At 35.5% G+C, this 19,844-nt stretch overlaps 1 protein-coding gene across 1 annotated transcript; it reads right to left on the bottom strand.

Moving 5' to 3' along the window:
* Positions 1-16,164: 16,164 nt before the first annotated feature.
* LOC116173529 lies at positions 16,165-19,447 on the bottom strand. The gene is made up of 3 exons (XM_031491043.1): positions 17,864-19,447; positions 16,310-16,474; positions 16,165-16,248 (listed from the first exon to the last, which is right to left on the bottom strand). The coding sequence occupies exons 1-3, from the start codon at positions 19,445-19,447 to the stop codon at positions 16,165-16,167; spliced, it is 1,833 nt and encodes a 610-aa protein (XP_031346903.1).
* Between the last annotated feature and the right edge of the window lie 397 nt (positions 19,448-19,844).

A 19,844-nucleotide genomic window follows, 5' to 3' on the forward strand; every position in this document is an offset into this window, starting at 1 on the left:
AAAATTACGAAAAAAAGTTTTAGATTTGCTATTTTGAGGTTGTATAAATTCAACCCCCAAATATCCTAGAGGCACCGCAACTGCATTGCCAAAGTCAATAACATCTCCCTTGCTTTCCTGCATCTATAGCTAGCCCCGCAGTTGGTAGTATAACAAAGGCAAAAAATGGTTTGTAAAATTTCGAAGTTCAGCAGTGGTTGGAGAAATCGCTTCCTTCAGAGCAATGGGGGTGAGAAAAGAGGTGACGGTGGCGAGTCCACCCAGTAAGGAACACACCTCCGTCAGTCCCAGAGGTTGTATTACATTTTGACGAATAGTTATAATAAGCATTCTCCCTTTGCTGGAGGACCCTATGGATTGATTGTAAGTCGTGAAGACTTTTGTAACGCAAACGGGTATAATTTTGAAGAGATATAGCAACAAAGTAGGTGGATGACTATTATTTATTTGTATTAATAATTATGACAAATGCAAGCAGTCATCGGCAACTTGTATTTATAAATTCGATTTTTCGTCCAAGATTTTTCAGTAATACGCGGCAGAGGACAGAACGAGTTAATTGACGTACCCAAGTTGAACTATCAACCGTCTTAACTTCAACATGCCGTAGGGAATTAAAAGCACTTCGTTCTGCAGAAGTGGAAACTTGTCTACAGAACTGCAAACGATCTCAATCGTCGTCAAAGGAACGGATAATACTTTCACTATTCTAGGAATCGCTAATAACTGGATCATTTTTCAAGTTAATGTAGCAAACTATGTCAAACAACATCAAGACGATCGAGTGGAAAGGAACTGCTTTTAAATTACTTCGATGAGTCGATGTTCACTGAAATAGAACGCCTGAAGCGATTCTGCTGTTCCTGAATACTAAGGAAGACAAAAAAAGCTCTCGCAACTTTTTATTGCTTTTCAGCACCGAACGCACTTTACCCATTTGTATTTTAGTCGTCTCTTTTCTCTCGTCATTTTGAATTATTTATTTATTACGTTCTAAGGTTATCTACAACCCTTCGATTTTGATATATAAGGGCGCAGACAAGAACAATTAATCACGTCGCAAAACGTCTGAAAAGGTGGACCTCAACGCAACAAATTAGTAGCGTTCCTTTGAAAGTAATTGAAACTTAATAAATGTCGGATTAGGTATGCAAATTTTGGTTTGTGAAAATCTCTTCAATTAAAGTAAATTTGAATTTAAAATTAGGCTTCGGGTACTGAATATATTTTTCAGATGTAGATGTTCAAATGCAATTTACAGGTAAAGCTTTTAGGAGTATCCCTTCGCCAGAAATATTTTAACTAATATGCGGGTGGCGTTTTTACATCGTAAGTAGCATGCTGGAATACGCGAATCTTCTGGTGCCGGTGACTGACCACAGGCATATTATGTAGCACGCTCAGTGCTCTAAGCTAAGATAATCAAGGAAACATCCTACTTTTTGGACACCAACACCATACATAGCGAATGCCATATAACAGTACCATGGATCGTTTACCCATTACACAGTACAGATCATGTACCTACTTGGGCTGTAGAAATCAGAAAATGTAGCAATAATGCTCGACATTTAATGAGAAGATATTAAAATAATGAACAATATGCACATTAGGTAATCGATTTATAATTAAGGTCGGAATGTAATCAGTTCAGTGGCCAATTCTGTAAATGACAAGACCTTTTAAGTGGTTTTGCGTTCAATCAATATATATCGGTTTTCAATTTGTAGAAGTTTAATCATAACAGCGACATTGTGCATGTGGCATCGCTCCTATTAAACGTTACTGAACTTTCCTTTGATTAACGGCCCGTTCAACGCATATTATCATCAAAATTTTAAGGGGACAATTAAATGCGTCCCATTCGCCTTACTACATATAACGTGTGCACATTGTGTGAATTTAATATAATTAATTTGGGACGGGTGGCATTATCCGAAATGTAACATTCGTCGTGACGATAGCGAGGTAATAAATTTTAAAGAGGCCATTTTGTTGTAATAGCATTTCAACTAATTTAGTTCCAAGTTACAGATTCATTAATATTAATCAATTGTAATGGGTGATAAAGACGCTATCGTTATTTCAGTCAGTAGGTACCGTTTTATGAGTTTACATGAGACGAACACCCCAATTTATACTACACAATCTACAGCATTGGATTGATTGGAATGATTTAAACAGCACTGCACTGAGGAATGGCTGAATCAAGTTCTTTATGTGTGATGTTTTCTTTGATTTTGTTAATATATAGATTTTTTTGAAAACTTCTCAAAAAGTATATATAATAAACAACCTCGCAGTAAATACATGAAGCAACTTGCTGTCATAGTGCAAATTCTTTACAACAGGTTGCTCTATTAACGCCAAACTTCTCAATCTTGTGCCATAATTTCCTCTATAATTAAATAATTCAGTCGTTTCCATAAACTCTCGAAAAAGTGCTCGTACCTACATATAAAATTTGTATCGAAAGGGGCCAAACTTCACTCGTCTGTTTTAAGCAGTATTAGATGTCACGAAGGGTCGTTTCTAAATCGAGGTCTTCTAAACTCTGAGTTTTTGATACTTGTAAATCTTCACAAACTATAGAATCGAGTGAAAAATCTGTATTAATCTTCAAATTTGCAGAAGAATTCAACTTAATTAATATGAAACTGTGGCACTGCGTGCGTATCTTTTTCTTTTAAAGTAGTTAGAGCGCGTAGGTAAAAGTAACAAGAAGTTGGTGAAAATTTGGTCACTTATTCACTGAGAGACGCACTTTCTAATGGTCAAAAGAAAAAAGTGTTCCTATGTGCCGTTTCTGAGATATTTGACAGTAAAAACAGGGTATTTTAACATGGGCTCTTATGGACAGACTCAGTTTTTCTGAGCTAGCGAAGGTTTTTGTATCAAGACTTAAATGAGATGGGTCTCATTAGAAGCGAAATTTTGTGACGAATCTAAATATGCACGGAAAAGTACATGTTCATGATGAAATAAGGAAGATATTTACCGCCGGAGCGGCGTCTGCTCTGACGCGGCGGCACGCTATACAGCACGCGTTTAAATCTGATGACTTTTCCACTAGGTCTAGTATATAGCTGAGCTAGGACAATCTTTTCCTTCTTCTGCTGAGCACTTTTCTTCACAAAAGGCATGGTGCCTTTCAAAAAGAATACCAAAACCAGCGATATTTATTAAGGCCTGCACACGTCTTGTTGACACACTGCCCGGATCGAGATCAAGATAGCGGCTGGGGATCTCTCGCGCCAACATCGAAAAACCAAATCCACTACACCGACTTCACGTAAAACGCCAAATTATTTAGTTTCCCGGCTTTTACATACGTCGCACATACGTTTTGATTAAAAATAAATATATTCGTTTAGGAATTACCGCTTACACTGTGAATATTTAGTCGCGGTGTGTCGTCAACATTTAGTGTGCAAAGGTTTGGAACAGGGTCGAAAAGTAGGGAGACTAGTCAAGTTGACTACTGTATATACCTTTTTAAAAATCATGTAAGACGTTTGCATTGTGCTGAGGTACAAAATACCACTCATACCGTATTTCTAATTATGTTTCCTTCATAACAACATTTTTTGGAGACGTTTACCGTAAGTAATAGGTAGGCCGAGTACATCACTTGACTTCAGCCGAACGCGCTCTAACTAAGAAAATGTTCTTAAAAGGGATATTTTATTCAATGATTGAGTTATTCTAAAAAAATGTTAACAATGGAAACGTTTATGTTTTCGTATATTGGTACAAACTTACGAGTACAATTGATATGAAATTTGGTACAATTGATTTTCAGTCACCCATTGGTTGTGGCCAACTTCACGAGAGCCATAATTAATTAAATTAAAGAAGATTCTCTAGTGTTGATTGTTTCTTGAATTGGACTGATTTAATATGTCTGGATAGACGTCCCCTTGTTCCACAAGTGTGTGAGTATACTATCGAAGACTAAATAATAAAATAGCGCCTGCACCTGATAAACTAGATCTGTAAATAAATAAACTCATTTACAACAATTTCCACACGCGTCTTGTAAATGAGAACAAGGATTCACTTTACAATGAAATAACTGGAAGTTAATACAGCGGAAATTTTATTTGCAGTAATTACGAGGACACGCTTTTTTATGAGACACAATCCCTCGGGAAATTTCCTTCAACCAGATGGAGTTTATCGGATTGAACTAGCTACAACCACTACAGATGCACTTGTAAAAGCATGGGGATTTGTTCGTTATGATAAAACTAAAAGCAGTGGTGACCAATTCACTTAGCCTAAAGATGCATTCCGCCACCGCCGCCGCCGCCGCCACCAGCAACCGAAGCTTTTGAAATGTTAAAATAACAAAGGGAAATGGACCGAATCTAAAGTTGAGTAAACAAGTTTTGGGTTTCGAAGTGAAATCCCGAAGTACAGACTTTGGACAATATGTACATATGGATTTTACGGGGATTTGGAACGTTAAAGGGACTGTCGAGTAAGAAATTTTACAATAGCAATTGTTTTGGATTTAAATATTTGCTTTACATTCCCAAACCGTCAAAATTTATCGGCGGCCGCTTTAATTAATTTAGGCTCTACTAAAATTTGGGTTAGATCGCCTACTGCTTAATTAGCTCCCTACTCCTGCCGCAAAGTTATTGGAATCTCATCAAAATAATTACACCAGATTAATGATGGCGTTCAGTTTCCATAACAACTGTAGAAATGCCGATCCTATTATTAGAAAGGTGAATAATGACCATAATCCACATTAGACCAAAGTTTCCAGGAAATCCTAATTGTATAATCAATTGATGGGTTCGGGTTAAATAAATGGTTTTTGTTGCGGGATTAATTCGGAAATTTCGGCGCGGAATTTACGGGCATATTTTAGAATAAGTTCGAGAGAGCGGGAACTGATCAATACGGTTCATGTTTGTTCTGCATTATTCCGGCATTGTAGAAACTTTTTTTCGAAAAGTTGTTTTAAGCGGCTCATTGAACAGAATGAAGCAGATCGTAAATTTTTATTATCAACAATAATCAAAATTATAATTAACAAAATTAATTGAAAGTTACTTTTAATTATGAGGGTGCCCGATAGGAATATTATGCAAATCTCTTTTGTAGGACTCCACTGAAAACATGCCAGAAATTTAAAATCTGGAAAACCTTAGTTTCAGTTAAGAACTATGGCACCATATTATATCTGCATCGAGCCCAAGGTTTTTATGTTTCTGTTTTAAGAAATGTCACCCTGTGTCGGATAATTAGTAACGTGTAACTGTTTCCTTCAGCCTGTATTACATAATTTGATGCAAATTGAAACACACATCATTTAGAAAAAGTGACAATATCAAACGGCCAAATAAACAAACGGCAGCTGATAAATTACGCCGATAAATTTACCGAATACGTGCACAGGAAGAATAACAAAACAACCACAACGATGTTATCTTAAAACTGTAACAGATGTCTTGGTAACATTACTATTGACTTCCTGGGAGTTATTTTTCAAAATTGCATACGTTTAGGGATGTTACGACGCGACGTCGTGTAACTTTAAACCAATTTGTGTTTTGCTTCCGCTAAGTTCAGATTTTAAAACGTTGTTTTAACTGTCATATTTCTATAAAAAATATCGGGGTCCGTATCACATTTACTAGTATCATATTACAATTTTCCATTTCGGGACGGTTTAAAATTCTAATGCGTTCAAAAGCAGTGTTTTTCTCCAATCTTATAATAAGCCACATAATTGCAATTGCTAGCGTATAATCGCTTTCCTTTCACCTTCGTGAAAACTCAAAAAGCGCTTTACGCCATATTATGAAATACATATGTAGTAAGCATCTAATGGTAACCATTTTACTTACGCCACATTTTATAAAATTGCGTTGTGATACAACGGGCACACTTCTATTAAGAAACATCGGAAAAATACGATGAACAATTTACCAAGATAGTGAAATTTGCCGTTATAACCATACCCATGTAGATACTTATAATGATATTTCAATATTAAACAAGGAGAGATCATTAATTTAATAGTTATTTACATCAGGAAGGAAATCAGGAAAATGACGCATAATACTGGAGAGGAAATATTGAAGCCCCTTCGGGCCCGAGTACTTTAAAACCAACAAGTAGTTCAATGATATTTATGTCAAGACTTAACAAGCACCTTTTTTCTAAGATTATCTGTAATACAGAACATAGTTATTGGTCACCTCACCAGTTTGTGACTTTCGAAGGATCACCACCTTTACGAGAAGAACTGTTCTTGCTTCATGAAAACAAACCAGTATTAGATATAACTTTCACTTTCAGCCAGCAGCACTTCAGATGTTCTTCCACATTTTTAACCCGCATCAAAGGATTTGTATCCACACGAATTGTTTTCGTTGCAGCAAGAACTGCATCATGATTAATTTTGGACTATCTCGTAATCAAAGTTCATCCCCTCATCAATGTAATCATTTAAACTGGGATTTAAGTTAAGGATATAAGAGTGTCTTGTACAATCATTTGGTTTTGAAAAACGTTGCGAAATTATTTAAAAATTTCTTCCAGTTACTAAATTACATCCTTTTTTGTCCCCATCGAGAATTCTATGCACTGCTTTTTGCCGTCGATTATAAAACTCGAACTGCAATAAGTCGTATTCGAAGTATGTTACTTTCCTCTCTAGTGGTTTTGGTGTGTTAGCCTGTAACTTTTGAACTAGTAGCCCAATCTTCAAACCGTTTGAAATTATGGATTCTACAGGCCACATTCTAAAATCGACTGCACCAAAATTTCTCGAGAAAACACTTCTTCTTATTAATTTTGGTGCGTAGAATCCAAAACAATTCGCACTTTTTCGATTAGACTTCTCAATCAAAAGTTATAGACTAGAAACCAATTTCGAAAGAAAATTCAAAGGACTGTAACTTTTGAAGTAGTAGCCCAATCTTGGAACTGTTTGAAATTATTACTTTTACTCCCCTTAAATTTGTATATAACAATAGAAAAATATTTGATTTGTGTAAAGTATTTACTATTTAGTATTCAAATATTTTTTGAAAGTATTCTGCCCAGCTCTGGTCTATACCTTCATAAATAAATTCTTTTCATGGAGTGGAGCTTTTTGTTTATTAAGTCTCTTAGTGTACAATGGAAAATGTGCTTAAGAAATTATTATTGTATTGTGTCATGCACACACGAAATAAAAATCATTACTTTCACTGTCAAAATTAGACAAACAAACTCATTAATAACTCGCAGAATAACACTCCTGATTTTAGAAAAATGAGCTGTATTTGCAATAGCACCTTACTATCTTCATCGCCGTAATTCACAGAAAATGAGACGCTAACGTTTGTAACGTCGCGTCGGTAATACAGAACACGCATGTATCAAATCCAAAACGCATATACATAACATATCATCCCATGTATATACATAGCACATCCAAAATGTATATTTATAGAATATCCATACTGAACATAAAATACATAATGCCTATCCTATAATGAATATACATAGTATATACATAAGATGGACAGGATATTCCCTGTACATTATGGATTTAAAATGTATATAATAATAATAATAATAATAATAACTACAAATTCCTACAATATACAAAATCCTTACATCATGCATTACAAACAAAATATACCAACACTGTACTGATAACAACATTTTATACGAAGAACAAAAAGGGTGTACCAAGTATTCCAGAGGATGTAAAGAGCAACTCATTATAGACTCTGTTATACTTGAACAATCCAGACATAACAAACGAAACATACACACTGCATACATTGATTACAAAAAGCATTCGATTCAGTACCACACTCTTGGTTACAACAAGTACTCTCAATATACAAGGTCAGCAACAATATTACACAATTCCTCAATTACATAATGTCATGTTGGAACACTACGTTAACACTTACACTAAACGACACAAAACTTATTACCGACCCAATACAAATTAAAAGAGGAATTTTTCAAGGCGATTCTTTAAGTCCGCTTTGGTTTTGTCTTGCTCTTAATCCACTTTCATATTTGTTAAACACTACTAACTTTGGGTACAATATTAAACACAACCACGAAATACATCACAACATTACACACCTGTTTTACATGGACGATCTTAAATTATACTCTTCCACAAGCATAAAACTTAATCACCTTCTACACATTACCGAAACATTCTCACGTGACATACAAATGGACTTTGGAATCGATAAATGTAAAACACAACACATCACAGCTGGTAAAAGGCAACTTTTAGATTATGAGCTAGAACAGGGTAATTTAATAAATTCCATGGACGAGAATGAAACTTATAAGTATCTTGGTTTTCAGCAAAATACACATATTAAACATACGAGTATAAAGCAAACACTTATCACACAATACCTACAAAGAGTACGCAGTATACTTAAAACAAAATTACACGGTAGAAATACAATCAAGGCTATTAACACTTATGCCACACCAGTGCTTACATACTCTTTTGGGATTATACGTTGGACAAATACAGATTTAGAACAAATACAGAGAAACACACGTACACTATTAACAAAACACCATATACATCACCCTCACTCCTCTACTATACGACTTTACCTTCATCGTTCGGAAGGAGGTAGAGGACTTACAGACATAAAACTATTGCACCAAACACAAATACACAATTTACGACAATACTTTTATAACAAATCAGATACTTCAGTTTTACACAAAACAGTAACATATGCAGATAAATCTTACACACCACTTAATCTACACGAAACTAATATACTCCCACCCACATCCAAACTTACATCACAAATAACATACAAATATGGAACCAAAAGCCTTTACATGGACGATTTCCACAAGAGGTTAGCCAGGGTTGTGTTGATTCTATAGCAACGCCCAGTTGGTTGTCTGAATGTGATATCTTCCCGGAGACTGAGGGTTTCATGTTAGCAATACAAGACCAGGTCATTAACACACGTAACTATAAAAAACACATACATAAAGACAAAACAGTGACAAATGATTCTTGTCGACTCTGTTCACAAACATCAGAAACAATCCAACATATAATATCGGCATGCACACGACTCGCACAAACTGAATACAAACATCGACATGATCAGGTAGCTAAAATCATACATCAAAAATTAGCACTTAAACACAATCTCATAACAGATACGACACCATACTACAAATACACGCCACAGATCATACTTGAAAACAACACACACAAATTATATTGGGACAGGACACTACTATCCACAATAATAGACCAGATATTACACTTATAGATAAAACACAAAAATCCATTTGTATTATAGACATTGCCAGACCCAACACTAACAACTTAACTAAAACACATGCAGAAAAACACCGCAAATACACCGATATGGCTATCGAGCTTAAGACGCAATGGAGAATGAAATCTACTGTTATAGTTCCCATTATTCTTAGTGCTACTGGAGTTATACCAAAGACAATACACCACAATTTACAACTATTAGGTTTAGACAAAAACACCTACAAACATTTACAAAAAGCAGTCATTATCAACACATGCCATATTGTTCGTAAATTTCTAAACATAACACAAGATACTACATACACAAATGATCCACAACGTATACATGTAAACAACAGTACTCGCTCACAACACGGTACACAACATACTGTAATATCTCAACCTCTAACCCAAACAAACACACAAATACAACTTACCGAGCAAACAAGAACAACAAATGATACAACATATACTACAATCAGAGATTCACCTCTGAAGCAAACCACATTATCACGACCCATTAGTATTCAACCCAAACGCAAAAGCCTAAACAGCACTTTAGACTCACAACATGACACACAACATACTCTAATATCTCCACCCTTAACTCAACCAACCACACAAACACAACTTCCTGAACAAACAAACGCAATAAATACAAGTAACGCAACATGCACTACAAAAACAGGTCCACCCAATAAAATTACACGTCTTAGCACAGTTAAAAAACACAATACTCCTCTTTCTCAGAAACAACCCACTCGTATTCAACCGAAACGCAACAACCTTAAAAGCACTACAGGCTCACAAAATACTGTAATGTCTCCACCAATAACCCAAGCAACAACACAGATACAACCTCAAGAACAAAGAAACACAATAAATACAAGTAACGCAACATGCACTACAAAGACAGGTCCACCCAATAAAGTTACACGCCCTAGCACAGTTAAAAAACACATAACTCCTTCTTCACAGAAACACACCACGTTATCACAACCCACTCGTACTCAACCCACTCGTACTCAACCCAAACGCAAAAACCTAAACAGCACTACTAGCTCACAAAATACAGTAATACCTCCACCAATAACCCAAGCAATAACACAAATACAACCTCAAGGACAAAGAAACACCATAAATACAAGTAAGGCAACATGTACCACAAAGACAGGTCCACCCAATAAAGTTACACGTCCTAGCACAGTAAAAAAACACAAAACTCCATCCTCACCGAAGAACACCACGTTATCACAACCCACTCGTATTCAACCCAAACGCAAAGCCAAAGAAACACTTACACAATAAACTCCATTTAATAAAATTACAGGAATTATTATAATGATTTTTGTTTTGTTTTGTTTTCCTCTTTCCTGATAGCGTTGGCTTATTGTGCCCATGTGTGATTTTTTTTTTTTTTTAGGACCCTACATAACTTCACCAGACACAGACACAGACACTGATCGTTACTTGATTTTAATCCGTGCGATTAGTTAACCAGGCTAGACCTGAGTTCTCACAAGAAACACCGACCATAATAATAATGCATTTATTTTCACGTCATAACAACTTAGAAACAAAGACTGAGAGTGTAATAAGGAGACAAATGCATATACATAAGATATCGAATGCTATGTGGGTAATATGGTTAAAAATGTAATTTTCATTTCGTTTCCTTATTTTTGGGCAGGGAGAGTCAACAATTTAAGGCGCGAGAAACTGGTAAACATTCCATGGAAGGTAAAAAAAATGATCGCGTCTTGATTTTAAAATATACGACTTGTAAAATTTCCTGCAGGATTAAATGAATAAGTACCATAGCCAGTTACCATCAAAAGAGGAGCAAAACGGCTGTAATTGCATGAGTAATGCGTCTTTTATAAAATGTTAATAGTAGGCAATAGACAATTAATATTAAATCATGTTACAGACTTCTATATCACTTACAAACGGTTGTATATGTAATATAAATTTGCCCATTTGGATGTTCCCGTTAATAAAATGAGTTCGTTGTAATTCTCGCTGCACATTAAATTAGATTTAATGCTACATAAATAACGCTCGTACATATATTTGATATTTATAAGCTATTTCTAGTCAAATATAAGCGTCAGGATGGGACGTATAAAAGCGACCGTTTTTAATTGCGGTCGCGTTCACCGTTTTAACTTCTGCCAAACATTTGTTTTTCCTGTGAAGAATTTTTCAGTACGTATCGCAACACAAACCAAAGCCCAAGTTGCGGGGTAAGTTTTTTGTTTCACGTTTCGTGCTATAAGGTATCCCGAGAATTACATGCGTAGTTTTCTATTTTTGCGAGATGTAGAAATGACCACATAATCGCTACTCCGCTGACAGAGGCCTGAAACAAAAGAAATCCTCTTTTAATCAAAGCAAAAAAGTCATGCAAGCTCAGTCATGCCGAAACAGCGTACTATAAATACAAAGAAAATAAAAGAACCTTTACTGAAAGCACCTTGCAGTACACATTTGTTCCAATAAGGTAAAACCATTCGGCTTTTAGCAAGGGAATACGACATCGAAAAGTAAAACGATAGGTAAATGCGAAACTACAACCCATTACTTACAAGCTAAGCATCCCTATAAATTTTATCTGCGTGCCCCTTGTGGGCAACTCGCAACCAACGAAGATGTCTCAAAATAAAGTAATTTGTTACAGGTAACGTTAAGTTAATTATAAAGGTAGATTGCGATTTGGGCTTTGTTGTAAACTAAGAATTAGAATATTCGTAAACTGTTTTATATAAGTAAAAAGTAGAATTATTTGTTATCTGCGGTTGAATATTCCATAATTCGTGTATTGATTCCGAAGAGAAATTAAAAGTGTTTGTTCTGAACCATCTCCTCCTTCTTATTAAAATACTACGCCTTCGAATAACTAGCATCTGCTTACTTCGGCGACAACACGTGCTTATCTTGAAATTAATTAAATTTCTCAGCGCTAAGGACTTGTATCGCAAACGACCGGAGATAAACTTTCACAAAAACTACGCAAATATTCCAGACGTTTCTTAACTTACTAACACAAAGTAACTTTATAATAAAATAAAAAAATTAAATAAAACAATATATTGTTTAACAAAATTAACATAATTAATTAGTAATACCTGGATCCTGGAATTTTCGATATGAAAAAAATCGAAACCTGAAAACCTAATGCGCGATGACATCCTTAAATTCCGTGCACAATCGCCATACATTGCGAAGTTGTAATTGACTAATTTGTTGTTTTATGTTCCTAATGCTCGTTTACGGAACCGCATAATTTAGGGTAACTGTCGACAATAAACTTGCACGTCCATATTTTGAAGAGATAGGCATCGCGTCTAAATAACAATTTCGGTTATTTATTAAACACCAACCTTTTCCACGAACATTTTCCTTATCGCTTTAGGTTGTGGACACAAGAACGGAATATTGATGAGATATTTATAATGGCATTATCATAATAAATTACTGTAATTATTACAAAAACTCTTCGGACAAGTGCTAGAAGTTCCTAAAGTCGAGTCTATAATTTGGATGTAACAAAATGCATAGTTTTTTGTTTAACTTTATTGTAGCAGTCCGAACTTTTTCAAAGTTTAGTTACCGGCAGTAAATGGTTAAAAATTAACGAAGCTGCAGGGTGTAGTAAAAGTTTAGCTCAATACTAGAGAAGCACTTTATTTCCACTGTCACCCCAAAATAAAGATCCTAATTCGATTTAATTTACGGTGCATTAATAAACAAGAATTAGTAGTCACGTAAGCCCATAATAAAATTTAATATGTAGGCACGTGTACATTGAATTATTTATTTGTCCATTTTGAGAGTAATTCGTTAAATATTTTATAGTAACCGAATACCGTTAATTGGAAAATGCGCAATTAGTGAAAATATCAGTTACTAGACTAAATGTAAAAAGCTAAATGGAACCGTTCAATTACACTAACGCATACATTGTCTCAATGTTAGTGCGTGCATCTGTCATGGTCTGACACTTTGATGGACATTGACCGATGATGTAATTACAAACACTCGCAGCTTTAAATGAACAAGGTATTAGCTAGCTAGGAAAGTGTTATCAGAATTTACAAAATAAATTACTGGTTTGGGATCTTTAACTTTAGAGGTACCCTTAATTGACTTTCCACGCTTGTATAGCACGCGTTCAAAAGCTTTCACAAAAGGAAACCGCAAATATGTGTACGTAAATGTGGGATGTATGGTGTTCTATTCACTAAGATAGAATTGGAGCTTTGTTGGAAATGAAACGCAAATTGGAATCTAAAATACTTGTACCTACACGAAACTTTTTTGCATAAATGGTCCCTAATAACCAATAATTGAATAATTGATTAAACTGTTGATGATATTGTTCATAGCATAGTAAAAATCGTAAAAAAGTTCCATACGATTTTTTGGCAAAAAAAGTTCAGTAATTTGGTTACTCTGAATTTTCAATGATTTGGTGGAAATAATTCCTTTCGTGCAAACTGTTAAGTACGCACTATACAGTCTATGTAAGTGCAGGCATAAAAGGAACATTTGCCGACTTATTGTTTAAAAAATGTCTGCGATAATATCGACAAATGGAAATATTAACATGCCTTTGTTTAATGAAAGTGGAAGATTTTTTTGCAGTATTTGCACTTGTGGTCAATTAATGGGAAGTGCTGAGAGAACCACCTTGATCTCTCTTTCGATAGTAACCTGAGGATGCTCGGCTTCCATATACGATCTCAAGCAAGTGGCGAAAATATAGAGACGAATTTGGTGGTGTATTATGTTTTAAAATCCTCCTCTTGTCCTGAGCGTTATTCCCCCAATACGTTAGAACTAGAGTAGAGGATTTGCAGTACGCCCAGTCTAAGTATTGAGTAATATAATAGTCTAATGCGGCAAAGGAAACAGGGAACAGGTATCACGATGGAAAAATATAAAAAATCTCGAATTGTTTCGGAATGAATTGGGTTTATTCCTCAACCAAGTGTAACTGTAGCTTTTAATTTGGAATTTTTTTATTCGAATGTTTGTGAATTTTAGAGTTTAGCAGAAAGCATGCAGGGTGGTAGAAGTATAGGTTTGGGAATTTTAAAATTCTAGTAAATTTTAGATTTGTGTCGAGATCCGTAGTTTCCAATTAAAGTTTAGCGATCGTTTTTTATGCATCATTTGAATTCTATACCGTGGTTTTCAAGGATACTTGTACATTTCGGTTCCTGTTCCACCATGATACAGTTGTTTTTAATATTGAGGTTAATTTCATGCTTTCTAGGAAATTTTTCTGCGGATGTAAGTATACAGTTAACCAGATGACTGTTTGGCTGGTTTGTTTACTTTGGGAATGAGTTTAGGGAGAGGCATGACAAGACACCTCCTGTGTGTTTTCAACATGAAGATTTGTATGGTCGCCGGAACATAAGATGGCATCTTTTCTGAGAAGGATTATTGAGAGATTGCATTTTCTGTACAGGATGATGATTCATGCCTTTTTGACGGTGGATTGTTAGGGGGTGAATTTCAGCAGTTGTTTGCAGTATACACACTTTGTTTACATATAAATCCGTGGACAGAAATAGTCTGTGGTCATTTCCATCATCAACCATAATTAGCGAGGTTTGCAATTCAAAATCTTCTGTAGGTAAAAAACGGGAACTAAGTATATGGCTGTATCCTTCTCCGGTGATGGGCGCTCTAACCTTTTGATGGCCCTTTCTGCAATTCTTTTAGGGGGGGCTACTAGTCTTGGAATATTAAGCTCCTAAGTTTCCTACAGAAATAACATTGTGCGATTTCATAAGATGCAAATTCTGCTATTTAAAAGTCGAGCTGCGAAAGTGACATTTTTGGGACTTATAATATCCCCTATAGCTTTGACATAGTCAGATAAGGTTTTCTTCTGCATGGAAAACAATCGCTTGCCCTCTATTAAGAAAGTCTGGTTTAGATACTGATATATTACATACGTATAGCAGCTGACATTGTGTTGGCTATTTGTTTGTGATGAAATTAGGTTGGAAGCTGTTCAGTTAGTCCCTTCGATATTCTTGCTGCTTTTGCAGTCAAAAACAGTGTCAAATATTTTAATCATTGGTAACGTTTCCATTTAATTGATTAAAGTTCAAATCGTTCATGAGGTAATGCAAAAAACATCGACCGGAACCGAAATTAACCTCTCATCCGTAAAAACAATGTTCAACTACCAGTAAAAAATGAAACTGTAGTAAAACACTTCAAGTAACCAGCAAAAAAGCCAAGTCAAACAATTTAAATTTTAACTGAAAACTTAATTTTCTTTTCTCTTTTCTTTAGTATCCCCCTCGCCCACTTCTCACTCCTTCTCGCCACGGCCTCATCTCTGCTTCTCACTGTCCTTTCCACCTCCTTGATATTACATAACATGTGTTCTTCCTCTCTACATATTCTACATTTCCTTTCTTCTTCTTGTCTCCATTTCTCATTCCTTCTCCCTCATTTCCACATCTGAATCTCGCCATTATTTAAATATATATAATTTTCTCCCATATTTTGGTTACCACTCCCTTATTCTCTATATCTTGACCCTCTGTCATTATTTGTTTTCCATCCTTTCTCATACTCCTCTCTCCTTTTCGACCTCAGCCCGTCCGTATCCATTTCTTTCATATTTTTCTCTTTCTTCTTCCTACGCTCCATTTGTGTTCATCTTCATTGTCAAGCATTATTTCACCAATTCGCTTTCCTTTTCACTCCTTTCCTGGAACTGTACTGCGTCCCGACGCCATCCTTAGCTTCTCCATTTTTGTTTCATTCTCTATATACTTAATATACAATTTGGTATTTTTCTGTTTAGGTCCTGGTTTTATAACACCTTTTTTTGTATTCGTTCCAGTTTATCCCATGCATTCGACCTCCATATCTCCGCTTTGTGCATAAGCATCCTTCTCCTCCTTGCGTCGAACAGGTATCTTCTTGTTCTGAAATTGTTCGTGAAACCCCTCTCACCTATTTCCCACATGACACATGAAAAACGCAAACATCTTTCATTTTTTCCAATTCCTTTTCCACTAACCTGTGTAATATAATATGTCTCCTACCTTTTCCGAAGCCCATTTGTGTTTCTTCCAACATCCTCTTCTCTGTAATTTCTCTTTCTAATCTTTGATGAAGTACCAGTGCGTCGTCGTCATTATAGTGATTCCCCTATAATTTTACACATAGACTTTATTGCCCCCTTTGATAATCGGCACTATTACCCCTTCCTTCCATTTTTTGTTAAACCCCCTCCTTTCCATACCTCCTTTACTAGATTTCATCCTTTTCTTTAATAATAATAATAATAATAATAAAGTTTATTATCCCAACAGTGATAACACCAATTATAGGGCAATATTAGTGAACAACAGTCCGAGACAATAGCAGTATTAACATACTTAATTGACAGATGGCAAAAGACAGTAAAGGGCACGTCCTTAGTTGTTAAAGTGATTAATTACATTCTTCAAAAACTGGCCATAGCTATCATTAAATATATCCACATTTATATTACAAGATAATATTTGATTACAAATTTTCGCCATTTTATGAAGAGGAGAATTTGCTTGATGATAAGTGTTAGGCTTTTGACAATAAAAAATATTATAATTCCTTAAACCAGATCTAGGTGTCCTCAACTTAATCTGTGATAGTATACGCACGTCATCAATCAAATTATGCAGCAATTTAAACAAATAAAGTGCATTGTGTATATCATATTTGTGTCGCATTATATTGATTTCAAACAATTCTGCTAAGGATTCATACGACGTTCCTTGAATTGGATAAACGCCAAATTGTTTAAAGTAAAGGTACTTCAGAAAACGTTTGTGTACATATTCAATCTTTTTCATGTAGGTGACCTTAGTTGGAGACCAACACACTGCACAATACATTAACTTACAGTCAACAAACGCATTATATAATTTCAGCAATACATCACTAGATTTAAACAATTTGCAACTTCTAGTTATAAAACCCAGGACTTTAAATACAGTCTGTACATAATTTATCAATGTGACTTAGAAAAGTCAATTTTTGGTCTAATGTGACACCCAAGTCCCTAATTTCACGCACTCTCTCTACAACATAATTCTGAAGTCTATATTCATAACAGATGTTGTTCAACTTTCTAGAGAAAGTCATCACAAAACATTTTTTTAAATTTAGTTCCAAATTGTTCTCCTCAGACCACCCCAACAATAACTCAAGATCCCTTTGCAACACTTTACAATCATTAGCACTGTTTATATCAGTAAATATTTTTAAATCGTCCGCATATATTAGTGAGTTGCATTTAAAAATAGATGCAATATCATTAACAAAAATGGAAAACAATAGTGGCCCCAAATTGGAACCCTGGGGAACACCGCTTGGTGACACATATGCAAAAGATGTGTACCCATTTACAACGACACACTGTTTCCTATTGGCCAAATATGATGAGACAACATCAATAAGGTTTTGATTTACACCCATATTACGCAGCTTGTTTATTAAAATGGGATGCTGAAGTCTATCGAATGCCTTACTGAAGTCTGCAAAAAATACATCTACCTGTTTGTTAACATCCATTGCGTTAGATACATATTGGGTAAAATTGACCAAATTCGTACAAGTAGATCGCCTTGGGATGAATGCGTGTTGATCCTTCGATAAGAAGTTCATGACAGAAGTGAAGATTTTTTCGTGTAATACGCACTCAAACACTTTCGAAAAATTATTGAGCAGAGATATTTGTCTATAGTTAGTAATGTCCGCTGGATCTCCCGATTTCAGGATTGGTATCACTTTAGCGCACTTCCACATTACCGGAAATTCCGATGTACGAATGATAAGGTTAAATAAATGGGTTAGAGGTTTCACTAAGACCGGCCAACAATCCCTTAGAATGAACGATGGAATTCCATCCAATCCAGCGGTGCTTTTTGACTTAAGTTTCTTCAGAGACTTAATGACATCTTCCTCGCTAACTAGAGTAAAGCACATGTAGTCTAGTGATTTGTTGGGCAGCTTTTGGACCGTATTGATTAGTGGTGTAAATATGTCTTGGAAATGCCTAGCAAACCCATTAACAATACCTTCTGGAGAAGCCAAAATTTCGGTACCAAATCGCATTTCCCCTGGAATCCTCGTAGATTTCTTCATGGAATTAACAAGTCGCCATAAGGCGTTTGGATTTTGTTTCAAAGTTTGTTCGGTGCAGTTGATATAAGAACTCTTGGCGTTATTAATCATTCGCTTTAATTCCCGCCGTTCTATTTGGAATGATTCTTTGTCTCTCACTTTCCTGGTTTTTATGTATAGCGCTCTGGATCTTTCTTTAATACGTAATTGTCGCACTATATCACCGTTAAACCAAGGAGGATACTTTAATTGGTTTCTGCTTCCAGCTGTCTTTGGGACAAATTGGTCTAAGGTGGAATACACATTCTGGTACAAATATTTACAAGCAGTATTGACATCAACACAAGAATAAAGGACTTCCCAATCGATGTTGGCCATAGCAGTATACAACCCAAAATAATTAGCCTTCTTAAAATTGTAAGACGGTGTTAACTTCCGTTGGAAGTTTATTGATTTGACTTTGCTAGTTACTTGCAACAAAGACATTAAGGGTGGGTGATGGCAATCTACCTTCACTAAAGGCTGAATGTCCTGCATAACATCACATGTTAGCGTTTTAGGTACGATAATAAGATCAAGAATGCGATTATTTATATTGACAACTTTATTGATTTGAACATAATCTCCGAAATCTAGAAAATTTTTTAATAGCACGTACTTTTCACTCCCTAATACAGCAGATCCCGCAGATTTACTATTACAGGCGAAATACTCTGGAATATTAAAATCACCCGTAAAGATGACGTAAGCCTCCAGATACAACACCTCCTCCAATGCATGAAAGAGCTCTTCGTACGTAGCAGCAGCCGTATTCGGTGGTATATAAGCATTCACAATGATTAAGTACTGATTGGCATTTAATTTTAATTTAACCAGAGTTATTTCAAGTTCGTCTAAGGTTCTTGGTAAATTTATTTTCGTGGAAGAGAAGTTATTTCTTACCGCCACCAAAGTGCCTCCTCCTTTACGCGCTACGCGATCGTTACGATAAAGTGTATAGTTTCCAGAAAACATTTCCAAGTCTCCGATATCACTACATAACCACGTTTCGGTGAGACAGATAACATCAAAGTCAAATAGATGCACGTTATTTAAAAGTTCGTTTGTTTTAGTTCGTAAACCGCGCACATTTTGGTAATATAAGCAAATGGTGAAAGTATGGCACTGCTGGGAATCACTTAGTTTTTTGGTGGTTGAAGTTTAATTATTGTTGGGCGATTGTTTATGAACTTCAAGGTTAAATTCTCTTCTCCATTTTTAGTGCGGGTTGCAATTTCTGCAATGACACTGTTCAGTTGGTCTCTCTGCATTTTGGTCCTATCAGCACCAATTTTTATTTCGCTTGGAAGTTTATCCTTGTTACGTAGCAAATCCCGAGCATACTCCGATTTTTCAAACACCACTTTAATAG

This window comes from Photinus pyralis, unplaced genomic scaffold (genome assembly GCF_008802855.1).
Source record: "Photinus pyralis isolate 1611_PpyrPB1 unplaced genomic scaffold, Ppyr1.3 Ppyr1.4_LG6, whole genome shotgun sequence".
Classification (NCBI taxonomy): domain Eukaryota; kingdom Metazoa; phylum Arthropoda; class Insecta; order Coleoptera; family Lampyridae; genus Photinus; species Photinus pyralis.

Bases quoted from the DNA above. Each gene is read 5' to 3' on its own strand.
- LOC116173529 (XM_031491043.1), bottom strand. From the start codon at position 19,447: ATGTTTTCTGGAAACTATACACTTTATCGTAACGATCGCGTAGCGCGT. The intron at 16,475-17,863 runs GTAGATGTATTT...GTAAAATTATAG, and splicing joins CAATGGATGTTAACAAACAG to GGGAATCACTATAATGACGA. The intron at 16,249-16,309 runs GTTTGCGTTTTT...GAACAATTTCAG, and splicing joins AATTGGAAAAAATGAAAGAT to AACAAGAAGATACCTGTTCG.